The sequence below is a fragment of the Acomys minous genome (assembly GCF_964271855.1).
Source record: "Acomys minous genome assembly, chromosome: 9".
Taxonomy (NCBI): Eukaryota; Metazoa; Chordata; class Mammalia; order Rodentia; family Muridae; genus Acomys; species Acomys minous.
The window spans coordinates 83,075,608-83,089,073 of record NC_140490.1 but is presented as its reverse complement, the minus strand read 5'-3'; the positions used below and the strand labels follow the sequence as shown (position 1 = coordinate 83,089,073).

The window sequence follows — 13,466 nt, the reverse complement described above, 5'->3', positions numbered from 1 at the left end:
TGTCCCCTGACCTCCTGCAGCTCCCTTCTCTGTCAGACAGTCCTTGAGGGCCACCAAAGCGCGGGTAATCGGTTCTCGGTGTGTTGGCGCAGGCAGCGGCAGCCACGGGTATCACACACAAGCCTCTTTGGATGGAAAGCTGTGCGTGGCCGGAATGGCGATCAGGGGCCCTGAGGCAGAACCAAACGGCGCTTGACTTTCCCGCACCCTGGAGCCTCCGGAGGGTAGCAGGCGGTGGGGATGGGGGTGCGGGTGGAGATTAAGAGCCAGGACCCTGAACTGGACTTTCTGATGGGGGTGGGGTAAGGAGAATCATGGAAGCTACCCTGGGAATTCCTTCTGGATGGATGACTTGGAAGATGGGGCAGGGGCACCTCCCCCCCTTGTGTCCCATTGATTCTGCATTGTAACCCAACGCCCTACCGCTGCCCCTTTCAGAACTATAACCCAAGGGCTGGGGGGCAGCTGAGAGCATAGTGTTGGCCCCAGCATCTTAAGCCCAAACAAAAACACAAGAAAATGAGGCCATGAGTACAGTATATCAGAAAGGCTATGTAATGTGCTGCGCCCAGAACATTCCATTCCCTCATGTTGGAAAGCATCCATGAATCCATCCTGTCTGTGCGTTGGCCTGTTCTGGATACTCTGTCATGGTCTTACACTGGCTCCATGTATCCTGTTGGTGGCATGCGATGGCGCTGTACTCCTTCCTGTTCAGGGATGTGTGACTGTCATGGGATACACAGTAGTGCTCAGTGCATAGACTAACTAGGGCCTCAGCAAGCAGGCAGATGGGAGTCCCTGACCCTCAAATCTGGGAAGGGGAAGTGTACCAAAGCACAGGGACATAGTGGGTCTGTGAGGCTGGTGGCCATGCCTTTAGTCTACACAGTGAAACTAAAAAAAAACTAAAGGCCCAGATCAAAACACCCTGGCCACTATGAAGACAGATCCTGCCTAGTGCAGTCTGGTGGGTGATGCAAGGCTTGCCTTGGGAAGCCTCCCAGCCTAAGGAACGGAGGACGTGTGACTGGAGGGCTCCAGTCTGTTGGAGGCACAGTGGCATATGGGACACAAAGGCCTCAGATCCAGCTGCAGCGTGCCACCCCAGCCCTTGCCAGGCAGTCTGCGTCTTCATGCAGGGGCCAGCCAGGCATGTGGCCAGCCAGGGCAGAGGTCCATGGGGAGCTGGTACAGCCAGCATCTCTCTGAGCGCCCAGGACAGGTGGTGAGGGTTGGCTTTGTCCTGGTGGTTCCTGTTGCCAGGGGACCCCAGGGAGCTGATGGAGGAGATGGCAGCTGCAGGGGTGGGCTCCAACCAGACCCCAGGGCGGCCCTGCTCTTGGCTTGAGAAGGGGGCAGGGCTTGAGGGCACTGGTGTACAAAGAAAAAGCAAGGGAAAAGCAGACTCCAACTCAAAACATTTCAAACTGAAGATGGGCTTGGTGGCTCATGTGTCCAATCCTAGCACTGGTGAGGTCGACTAGCCTGGGCCACATAAGCCTGTCTCTCAACCCCCACACTGCCTGGCTGTGTTCTACACAGCAGATGCAACCTCGATAGTTTTCTTATAACTCAATGCCAAATTCTGAATGAAGGATGTGTGCTGAGGCCCTGGCCCAGGGGGATGTGGCAGAGGCCCGAAGTGTTCAGCCCTGGTGCAGCCCTCTGCAGTCAGGGGGTTCTTTCCACATGGGTCTGTTTTTCAACTGATTTTCTATTTGTCCTTCTTTTTTACACAGTACTACAGTGATGTTGGTGGAGCCCTAGGCCGTCTGTATGGTTGGAAGATGGTCCCCAGGGACTCTGCACCCGCCTGATATCAAAGTGTATTCAGATCTGTGGCAGGAAGGGAAAGGACCAATAGGCACCCCACAACTCAAGGAATGAAGAAGTGGATCAGGCTGTCCATCTTGGGGTGTCTGTCTGCATGCTAAGGGGACATTGCTTCTCCACATGAAAGGCAGACATGGTCCAAGGCCTGTGCTGGCGGCGTGTTGCTTGATCCCATCTCCTCCTCTGGCTTCTTGGGTCTATGATGCCACCATGGGGCTCAGCTGTCACTGTCCTCGCTGTCCCCATATGCACCCAGCTGGCTCAGGGAGGAGGCACACGGTCTGGGGGTGTAGGGTCAGCTGCCTTCCGGTTCTCGGGGGCACCTGTGGGGAGGGTGCAGCAGGGAGTGTGACTAGGTCACTCCTGTCTATGACGTGCATGGTGCAGGGCAAGGGGAGTGTGGCCCAGAGACCCTGCCCAGTGAGTGTCCACACAGGAAATGAGATAGTGCCAAGGGCCAAGGGTCACCAAGAGCCACCATGACTAAGAGGGTGCACAGGAGGAGCCTCTACACTGGACCTACCGTGTGACTCAGGGTGGGTGACCCTCTCTAAGCCTCAGGATCTGCCTCTGACAAACACTGATAGTGGCAGTGACAACTGTGTCAAATGTTACCATGTGTCAACCCAAGCCAGGCCCTCTCATGGTGGAATTATCCAAACTCCAGGAAAGGACACTGAAGCTGCAGACCACATGACCAACACACTGGCTTGTGTCCCTTGGTACTGTGTAACCTGTCACAGGTCACTTTTAGCTATTGTGTGACTTTGATTCCAAGCCTTTGCTCCTTTTTATTTTTTCTGGTTTTTCAAGACAGGGTTTCTCTGTGTAGCCCTGGCTGTCCTGAAACTTGCTTTGTAAGCTAGGCTGCCCTTGAACTCACAGAGATCCACCTGCTTCTACCTCCCAAGTGCTGGGATTACAGGCGTGGGCCACCACCAGCTGGCTCCATTGTCCTTTTTCAGATGAAGTCTCACCGAGCCTTGGCCTCAGATCCCCTATGTAGCTGAGGCTGATGACCCCTGAGTCCCAATCTTCTTGCCACCAGTCTCCTGAGCGCTGGGTGACCGGCTGCTGGGCGAGCCTCTGCCCATGAAGCCCCACCTCACTCTGCCCACCTTACGAAGCTTCTAGACAGTGCCAGACATGCACTGCTGCCACCCATGGCTGCTGAAGGGGGACTCACCCAAGGCGGGCACCTGGACTTGCTCTGAGCCCCCGTTGGCTGCTGTCTTCGCCTTCTTCGGCACAATCAAGCTGGCTAGGTGTGCCCTGCTGCCCAGGACCTCTGCCTTCCTCTTGGCGTTTGGTACCTGTGGGGACCGTGCACAGCAGTTGCCCCCTGCTCTCCCTGACCTGGCTCTGTGGAAGCAGTTTGCTTATCAAGTTTGTCCAGCTCCAAATTCCTCTCTGGCCCCCTACGGCCTGTCCCCCACTCCACACTTTGCACTTGACTTCTCGTCTGCTGCCCACCTTCATGCTGTGAACTCCTAGCCACCCCTCAGTAGCTATCTCAGGCATCTGCCCGTGTGTGGTCTCAAGAAACGGTGATTATCCAGGGCCCACAGTCCTTTTTTGACTACTGTCTCCTTAGTATTGCCAAGAGCTTCTGGCACACAGTAGGTGCCTCCCTGAATATGACAGGTACATGACGCTCTTACGTGACATTGGGGTGTGAAGAAATAAGGTATAATGTGCAGGCCTGTCAGTCACCCCAGCCCATGGGGGGCTGAAGCAGGAGGACTGTGGGTTTGAGGCCAGTCTGGGCTGTAGAGTGTGACCCTACTTCAAAGACAAGACAAACACATCCAGAATACGTCTGCGTTCTATAAGGACAGGTTGATGGGGCCTGCGTGGGTGGCCTGAGCTGGGGTCTCAGCACCCACTGAAGAGCTAGGCAGAGCAGCATGAGGCTACAGTCCCAGAGGGAGAACCCTGGGAGTCAGCGTGCCTGCTGCGCACAGCTGCCACAAGAGGAGACCCTCTCTCAGCCAGGGCGGGAGGGGAGGCAGTGTGCTGACCTCCAAGCCTGAGTGAGCGCACTGGCACGCACAGCTGGGTGCCGCCTTCAAGGACTAACACTCTGGAAGCGGAGGAGGCTAGAAGGTGCCGGAACCTTCAAAAGCTGGCGCCAGAGCTGCCAAGTTCCGGAGGCACCCAGGACCCTGTGGGACTTAGGGAGAGCCTGTCACCTTTCGCAGCCGCGGGAGCTGGCTCCTGGTTCCGTGGGCTTTAGTTCTGGTCAGTGTGCTCTCCTGTAGGAGCCAGAGGCTGACAGGGCTGCTTCCTCAGCTGCCCTGCACCACGTCTTTTTTCTTGTTTTTGGTTTTTCAAGACAGGGTTTCTCTGTGTAGCCTTGGCTGTCCTGGGCACTGTAGACCAAGCTGGCCTTGAACTCACAGCGATCTGTCTACCTCTGCCTCCTTGAATACTGGGATTACAGACATGCGCCACTACACCTGGCTCTTCCACCATGGTTTTTCGGCAGGGTCTCTCAGTGACTTGCGGGTCCCACCCAGCAGGGCCCAGGGCCCTCCTGTCTCTTCCTCCTCCATGTAGGACCCCAGGCCTGCTGGGCTGCATCTGGCTTTATTTATTTTGAAATAGTCTTGCTATGCAGCCCAGGCTGACCTCACACATGAGAACTCCACCTGCGTCTGCTCCCAGGTGCTGGGATTACAGGTGTGTGTCACCATAACCAGCTTTTTACATGGCACCGGGCCAAACCCTCGTCCTGTGCCTGTGGGGCAGGAACCTGACTGAAGGAGTGACTCCCCATCCTTGGTGGTCTAGTTCACTGGCTATTCCCTCCCTCAGCCTCAGAAGCAGGAAGCAGAGCAGAGCAGCTGTTTGTCCTGTTATGAACACTAGTCCAGCTGCCCATGATTTCTCCTGTGGCCGTTCACCCTGGGCACCCACGCCTCACACCTTGGCCCGGCTCACCTCGTGGAGGATGGCCGTGGGGTTGGGGCTTGCGGCTGCCCATGATCGGGAAGGCGGAGCCTCATCCTCTGAGTCGGAATCCTCTAGAAGCCTGCGGTGTCGAGCCTCCTCCAGCAAGGCCCTATGGGATGGATACAGTGAGAACCGGCTACAAGCGGGGTGGGGAGTGTTTCTAGGGGGTCTCTGCTGCAGCAGCTCTCAGAGCGAGGGGAACCGGAGAGCAGGTGACAGTGTAAACAAAAACTGATGGCAGTGCCAGTGGCTGAAGCTTGGCTGGAGCATGTTAGGTTCATACCCAGAACTACAAAAATAAGTAAATATATAGCTGGGTGCAGAAGCATATGTGCCTACTGGGGTGGATGCAGGAGGATCAGGAGTTCGAAGCCATCCTCGGCTACTAAATGGCTTTGAGGCCAGCCTGGGCTTCAGGAGGCTCTATCTCAAACAAATCCACATCCGTGGGGCTGAAAGAAAAAGTCAGTGATGGCTGTGGAGCACTGGGTCCCATGGGTCCCAGCAGCTGGGTCTCAGTAGAGTTTGAGAGGACAGGACAGGAAGGGGCCCTCAGCTAAGGAGAGGGGCAACCATAGAAAGATCCAGAAGGGCCCAGGCAGCTCACGCTGTCTCGCGCTCGTCTTCCTCCTCCTGCTGCTGTCGCTGCTGCTCCTGCGACAGGTGGTGCTGCAGCAGCATGGCCTCGAAGTCCACGTGCGCCTGCCGCTGGTTCAGGTCCTTCAGCTCCTGCAGGTTCTCCAGCACCTCCATCTCCAGCTTCGAGTCCTTTGTGCGGTTCTCTAGGACCTGGGGGAGCAGGAGTGGGTGAGGGGCGCAGGGCAGGAGAGAGGCGCAGGGAAGGAGAGGGGAGCAGGGCAGGAGAGGGGAGCAGGGCAGGGAGGGGGAGCAGGGCAGGAGAGGGGAGCAGGGTAGGAGAGGGGAGCAGGGCAGGAGAGGGGAGCAGGGTAGGAGAGGGGAGCAGGGCAGGAGAGGGGAGCAGGGCAGGAGAGGGGAGCAGGGCAGGAGAGGGGAGCAGGGCAGGAGAGGGGGAGCAGGGCAGGGAGGGGGAGCAGGGCAGGAGAGGGGAGCAGGGCAGGAGAGGGGAGCAGGGTAGGAGAGGGGAGCAGGGCAGGAGAGGGGGAGCAGGGCAGGAGAGGGGAGCAGGGTAGGAGAGGGGAGCAGGGCAGGGAGGGGGAGCAGGGCAGGAGAGGGGAGCAGGGCAGGGAGGGGGAGCAGGGCAGGAGAGGGGAGCAGGGTAGGAGAGGGGAGCAGGGCAGGAGAGGGGAGCAGGGTAGGAGAGGGGAGCAGGGCAGGAGAGGGGAGCAGGGCAGGAGAGGGGAGCAGGGCAGGAGAGGGGGAGCAGGGCAGGAGAGGGGAGCAGGGCAGGAGAGGGGAGCAGGGCAGGAGAGGGGAGCAGGGCAGGAGAGGGGAGCAGGGCAGGAGAGGGGAGCAGGGCAGGAGAGGGGAGCAGGGCAGGAGAGGGGAGCAGGGCAGGAGAGGGGAGCAGGGCAGGAGAGGGGAGCAGGGCAGGAGAGGGGAGCAGGGCAGGAGAGGGGGAGCAGGGCAGGAGAGGGGAGCAGGGCAGGAGAGGGGAGCAGGGCAGGAGAGGGGGAGCAGGGCAGGAGAGGGGGAGCAGGGCAGGAGAGGGGAGCAGGGCAGGAGAGGGGAGCAGGGCAGGAGAGGGGAGCAGGGCAGGAGAGGGGAGCAGGGCAGGAGAGGGGGAGTGCGGGGCAGGGAGGGGGAGCAGGGCAGGAGAGGGGAGCAGGGCAGGAGAGGGGAGCAGGGCAGGAGAGGGGAGCAGGGCAGGAGAGGGGGAGCAGGGCAGGAGAGGGGAGCAGGGTAGGAGAGGGGGAGCAGGGCAGGAGAGGGGAGCAGGGCAGGAGAGGGGAGCAGGGCAGGAGAGGGGAGCAGGGTAGGAGAGGGGGAGCAGGGCAGGAGAGGGGAGCAGGGCAGGGAGGGGAGCAGGGCAGGAGAGGGGAGCAGGGCAGGAGAGGGGGAGCAGGGCAGGAGAGGGGGAGTGCAGGGCAGGAGAGGGGGAGCAGGGCATGGGTGAGACGCTAGGTAGAGGGGGGCATACAAGGGACAAGGGGCAGGGGCAGGGGCAGGTGCTATGGCCGAGGGCTCACCTTCATGGGGTTGTTCAACTCCTCATCCTCTCGCTCCTTCTGCACCCGCTTCTCCTCCTCCTCCAGAAGCTTCTCAGCCTGGAAGTTGCGCGTGGCCCCGTGCTCCATGGTGTAGTCCGTGTTCTCTGGGTCTGTCTGAGAGGGGAGGGGACAGAATCACCGACAGCTCCCAGGTGGTGACCTGGGTCCTTGAGTGCATTTCTCCATTCCCTCTGTCAGTCTCTTTGCTTACACCTTTGGTGGCTGTGGGGCCTTTCCTCCTAATGCCCACACTTTCTAGAACATTCTGTGGCCAGAACAGAGAGCACCTGGCTCCTGCAGGGGCTCTCATCCCCTCAGGTTCCCTGACTTCCCGCGGTCCATATGCCCTCAGCGCACCTGCATCTGTCTGGGCCGTGGGAGCACGGGGCTATGAAATGAACGAAGCTTTGCTCAAAAATAAGGGACAGAGGAGACAGCCCAGGGGTTAGAGCACTGGCTGCCACTGCAGAGCACCTGGGCTCAGTTCCCAGCACCCACATGGTGACTCACAACAGCTCTCAGGGACTGGCCCCCGCTCCCCCAACTTGGGCACCAGGCACACAAGTGGTCCACAAACATTCAGGCAGATACTCACATATGTGAAATAAAAATGTGCGCAAGCTTACATTTTGTTCCTATCAATCAAACCTAATTTTTTGAACTCAAAGAAAAAAGCTTTCAGTGAAAAAACATCAAAACCAAAACCCAGTGCCTCTTATGGTGCAGACTGGAGAGGTGAATTTCTCTTCTGTCTGTCCCTGAATCCTTTGGCTTCTGTGCCTGGGTAGTGGCTCAGGCAGAGCACTTTCCAAGTGCATGTGAAACCCTGGCCTCCATGCCAAGAAACACAAAAGAACAAAAGAAAGTCACCATTTGTATCTAGCTACGGCAGCACACGTCTGCCGTCCTACCAGCCCAGAGGCGCAGCAGGAGGATCGCAATTAGAGCCACCCCTGCCTACACAGGAGTTTGAGCCAGCCTGGGCTACAGGAGACTGTCTAAACAAAACAACAAGCAAGGCCCCAGCACAGGACCATTTTCCTGGTGCCGCAATACATCCCACACCCTGCACACATGCAGGTAGGCAGGCTTTTCTCTGTGTGTGTGTGTGTGTGGGTCCTGCTGCAAGCCCCTCCTCAGCACCCTGCACCTTTGTGTGGTGTCCTGAGAGAGAAGGTGGTCCTGAGAGAGAAGGTGGTGAGCGACGGGGCAAAGCCCCTACCTTGAAGGTGATCTCGGCCAAGCATCGTGTGCACTTGATGTAGAACCGGAAGATGGGCAGGCCCAGGTACGCCTCATTCTGGACCGTTTCCTTGCGTGCGTTGAACTTCTTCCCTTTGTAGATGTACTCTCCGCACGTCTTACACCTGCAGCAGGGCAGGCACGTGAGTGCTGAGCGCCCCCAGCTCTGCTCCAGCACCCCACGGTAGCACATGCACCTGCATGAGCAGGTGACTGCCCCGCCTGGGTGCTTGGAGCGTCTGGGACCCTGCACCCTGGCCACTCCTCCTTTCTTGCCCTCTGCCTCCTTACTGCTGTGCCTACAAACACCTCTGGCTTGGTCCTGCCCGGGGCCTTTGCTCTGCCTGCAGTTCTTACGGCCTGAGATTCTAACATTTACCTGATGGTGGCAGACCACCTGCCCCTCCTGTCTCATGTGCCCTTGTGTGACTACAGACGGTGGGTATCACCGCCACTCCCCACTAGCCTGTGAGTGTCATGAGGCTGCCCCTTCCCCCATGGTAGGTGCTGGAGGAGGGTGGCGGTTTGAACAAGATTGGCCCCTACAGGGTCATATATTTGAATGCTTAGTCACTAGGTAGTGGCGCTACCTGAAAGGGTTAGGAGGACTGCACACCTTTATCCCAGCACTCAGGAGGCAGAGGCAGGCAGACCTCTGAGTTCCAGGACAGCTAGGGATACATAGAGAAACCCTGTCTTGAAAAGGCAAAGAAGAGCTGGGCTGTGGTGGCGTACACCTTTAATCTCAGCCCTGGGGGAGGCAGAGGCAGGCAGATCTGTGAGTTCGAGGCCTGGTCTACAAATCGAGTCCAGGGCAGCCAAGGCTATACAGAGAGACCCTGTCTTGAAAACCCAAAAACCAAACCAAACTAAAACCAAAACCAAAAAACCCAAAACAACAACCCCCCCACCAAAACAGAACAAAAAACACCAATGGGGGTGGGGGTGGGGCTTGGGGGTGTGGCCTTGCTGGAGGAAGTGTCCCACTAGGGGTGGGTGTTACATTTCAAAAGCCCCTGACAGGTCCACTGTTTCTTTCTCTGCCTGTGGATCAGGATGTAGCTTCCAACTACTTCAGATCATGCCTGCCATGCTCCCCACCATGATGACAGTGGACGAAGCCCGAGGCTGTAAGCCAGCCCCAATGAAAGCTGTCTCTTCTAACATTCCCCACGCTCACGGTCACCAAGACAGGGGCAGGCAAAGGAAGGCAGACAATATATAACCAACCACTCAATATGCACAGCTTCTCTGTCCTCGGTGACCTAGGGGACTGACTGACAGAAGTATGCCTCTCATACAAAGCCAAGCGTGAATGACCGTTTGATTCAAAGCTGCTTAAACGCAGGAAAAGCGGGGGACAAAGGTCTAAGGGGGAAGCCGGCAGCCTGTCTGGGGTGAGATGCCAGCCAGGCTCTGTAGGAGAGAGGACCTAGTAAGTGACCTGAGATTTGCAGGTGGAGGCCACAGCTGCTGCCAAGGCCCCAGGGCAGGAGGAGGTCAGCCACTGCAGGTCCAAAATCCTGGAGGGCCAAGTGTCACTCTGACTGTCTACTGAGACCTTGTGGTTGGGGACTGGGGACTCTGTGAAGCTGGGACTTCCTCCTTGTTTGCTGTTTCTCAGGCCCCAGGGGTTCACCTCATGTTGAAGGGGGCCATCAGCCGCACCACATACTGCCGGTCCTTGGGGAGCTTGAGTTTCGGGATCTTCGACGGGTCAAAGTCAGGTGGGTAGTATTTCTGTGGGAAAGGGGGTGGTGGTGTTCTCTGGTGCTCAGGTCCCACATGGGCAGAAATGGGGGTCTGGGAGCCATGTCAGTGGCCCCAGGATTCCCAGGTGTTAGGGGTCTGCTCAGGAATTCAGCTATTTGAGCTTTCCCAGAGACGGCTGTTTAAAGCTGAGCCATGAGAAGAGAAGGCAGGACAGGGAGGAAGAGTGCGCAAGCTTCCAGACGAATCGCAGGGGGTGGGGGTGAGGGTGGGGGTGGGGTGTGCTGCTTCCCTGAGCTGTGACATGCCTTCCAGGGAAAGTTCTAGAGGCCCAGGCTTTGCAGATGGATGGGCTCCTTCCGCCCAGCAATGTACGATTCTAGATACTCATGCAGAAACGGGGGCCCAACATGAACCAGGCCTTGTCGGTGGTGGTCTAGCCTGCACTAGGACACCACACAGGCTCCCTGGCACAATCTCAGGTCAAAATCTGGCCAGCGAGTCTCTGTCGGGAGAACAGCCTCCAGCCTCTCTGTGTGCTTGGGAGGCTGGGACAAGACATGCGGGCACAGCCACTCTGGGTTATGGAAGTCATGCGGATACCCATAGCCACCACCCCAGCACCTGGGAGTGTGAGACAGGGGGATGGAGAGGGACAAATGCCCTCATATAAAAAGGTAAAAAAGAAACTGTGTAGGCCACCAACAAGCAGGCATTCTGCTTTAGACACCTACTGGTAGCCAGGCCCACTGCAAAGGGAGCTGCCTCCCTGCTTGAAGGAAGTTTTGCCAAGACTTCAGGGGGTTGATAAGAATGGTGAAACCCTGTCTCGAAAAACCAAAAACCAAAAAAATTAAAAAAAAAAAAAAAAAAAGGAATGGTGGTATATGTTTGTCATGCCAGCAGCACTCAGGAGGCGGATGCAGGAGAATTGGGAGTTTACAGTCAGCCTGGGCACTGCACACATGTGGTGCACAGACGGACATGAAGGAAAAACATAAAATAGCTCAGCGTAAGAATATACACGCCTTTAACCCCCACAACTGGGAGGCTCAGGCAGGCGGGCCTCTGAGTTCGAGGCCACTCTGGGCTACACAGTGAAACCCTGACTCAAAACAAGTATTTAGAAAACAAATCCAGGAAATGGAGAGTAAAATTTTTCCAGAGGTTAAAGAGTCACCCCAGTCAGGTGTAGAAAACACAGCCAAAAGATTTTATATGTGCATAAAAAAAAACAAAAAACAAAAAACAACCAAAAAACAACCAACCAATAAACCTGGGATGAACTGTGAAACCTCCAAAAAAACGTACCCTGACTTGGGAACGCTCATTAAAGAAAAGAAAAACAAAACAAAACAAAAACTGAACGTGGTGGCACACGCCTGTAATCCCAGCACTCGGGAGGCAGAGGCAGGAGGATCACTGTGAGTTCGAGGCCAGCCTGGTCTACAAAGTGAGTCCAAGACAGCCAGGGCTACACAGAGAGACCCCGTCTGGGGCGGGGTGGGGGAGTCCCGCCCCCAGGAAAGCGATTGGATAGTTGGAAAGACCAATCGAATGAAGTCTTCTTCCCTGGTAGTTGTTTAACAAGCATGCAAGGAAAAATAAGCTAATACTAATCCCCTAAGAAGAGTGACAGGCAAGAGTTTGGGAAGCTCCGCCCACAGAAAGTGTGTGGGGGGCGGGGTGTCAGAATTCCAAAAGGAAGTGACCCGAAGGAAGCGCGCCTCTCCCAGAAACATCGATAGAAACATCTAGACCCTGAGCACTTACATTTAAAACTTTCCGTTCCGACATCTTCGCTTCCTATTCCTCGTACAAGCGAACAAGCGGCTCTCTTAGGTCCTCTCGGTGTTTCTTAGACCAGGCGCCACATCGACGTCACTTCCTTGGCCGTCTTCTGTAGTTTACAGGCTTGACCTGTTCTCATTGGCTGAAATCTCTGTCACTCAAAGTCCCGAGTGCGCTTTCGTTCTCTTCCTGAGTGCCAGCAGCAGAAGCACTAAATAAAGGTTCCGGGGAGCATCTGGACGGCGCCTGTGCCCCTGTGTTGCTCTGGAAAAAGGCAGAGAAAGCTCCTTAGGAATGATAACGTTTAGTCCGACATTGTTGCTCTATTGATGTTGTTTGGTTTTTTTTTTTTTTTTGAGCCAGGGTCTCGCTGTGTATTTCTGACTGTCCTGGAACTCACCAAGACTAGTCACGAACTCACAGAGATCCTCCTGCCTTCCGAGTTGTGCAATTAAATAATTAAAGGTATGTCCACCACGCTCCGCTCTGTTCTTTCTTCGTTCGTTTCCTCATTTCTGGTACTGGGGATCGAACCCAGGGTCTTTGCGTATGCCAGGCGGGCGCTCTACCCCGGAGTCACCACCCAGCCCTCTAATCTTTTGGGCAGCCTCTCACTAAGATGCCCGGGCTAGAGTTCAGTTCTGTAGCCCAGGCTGGCCTTAAACTTGCAGCAATCACACTGCGAGCTGGAATCAGTGGTCTGCCTTGTTTTCATTGTTTTGTTATTGGTTTGTGAGACAGAAACTCACCACGTTGTCCAGGCAGGGTCTCTCCGTGTCTCAATCACTTGCTGTCCTGGGACTTGTTCTACTGACGAGGGTGGCATTGAACTCACAGAGATGCGCCTGCCCCTCCCTCCCGAAGGCTGGGATTAAAGGTGTGCACCGCTACCGCCCAGTTTAGAATACTTTTTTACATTTGTTTATTTATTATTTGTTCATACAGACTATGGCAAGCCCCGCCCATCGAGCCTGACCTTTCACCTGGGAATCCTAAGCAGATGCTCCAGCCCGGAGCCACTCTTTCATCCCCCCTCCTCTTCCTCTTGTTATCCTCCCCTGCCCCCCAGACAGGGTCTCTCTGTGTAGCCTTAGCTGTCTTGGACTCGCTTTGTAGACCAAGCTGGCCTCGAACTCACAGAGATCCCTCTGCCTCGCAAGTGCTGGGATTAAAGATGTGCACCACCACACCGGCTTTTTTTTTTTTTCTTAAAGATTTTTTTCTTTTGGGCTGGAGAGATGCCTCAGCGGTTGGGAGCACTGACTGCTCTTCCAGAGGACCCGGGTTCAATTCCCAGCACCCACATGGTAGCTCACAACTGTCTGTAACTCCAAAATCTGACACCCACAGACATACAATGCACCTAAAATCAAAATAAATAAATTATAAAAAATGACTTTTTCTTTATTTATTATGTATACAGTGTTTTGCCTGCATGTACGCTTGTATGCCAGAAGACGTTACCAGCTCTCATTATAGATGGGTGTGAGCCACATGTGGTTGCTGGGAATTGAACTCAGGACCTTTGGAGAAGCAGCCAGTGCTCTTAACCATTGAGCCATCTCTCCAGCCCATTTTTTTTTTCTTTTTTGAGATAAGGTTTCTCTGTGTACCCCTGCTGTCCTGGACTTGCATCGTAGACCAGGCTGGCCTCGAACTCACAGCGATCCGCCTGCCTCTGCCTCCCCAGTGCTGGGATTACAGCTGTGCGCCACCACTCCTGGCTTCCTCTTCCTCTTCTGCTCTCTAGGCTGGCCTTAAATGTGCCACGATTTCCCCCCACTATTTCAACAAGGCTGGGCA

The 13,466-nt window shown here is 55.9% G+C and overlaps 1 protein-coding gene across 2 annotated transcripts; it reads right to left on the bottom strand.

Annotated features, from left to right (window-relative positions):
• Positions 1 to 1,699: 1,699 nt before the first annotated feature.
• Positions 1,700 to 11,782, bottom strand: YJU2 (YJU2 splicing factor homolog). Of its 2 annotated transcripts, XM_084794080.1 has the most exons (8): positions 11,646 to 11,782; positions 9,802 to 9,902; positions 8,143 to 8,287; positions 6,900 to 7,034; positions 5,399 to 5,580; positions 4,780 to 4,900; positions 3,023 to 3,149; positions 1,700 to 2,159 (listed from the first exon to the last, which is right to left on the bottom strand). In XM_084794080.1, the coding sequence occupies exons 1-8, from the start codon at positions 11,667 to 11,669 to the stop codon at positions 2,098 to 2,100; spliced, it is 897 nt and encodes a 298-aa protein (XP_084650206.1). In that variant the 5' UTR covers positions 11,670 to 11,782; the 3' UTR covers positions 1,700 to 2,097. The 2 variants fall into 2 exon arrangements, with proteins under 2 accessions (XP_084650206.1, XP_084650207.1); XM_084794081.1 differs by lacking the exon at positions 9,802 to 9,902.
• Positions 11,783 to 13,466: the final 1,684 nt, after the last annotated feature.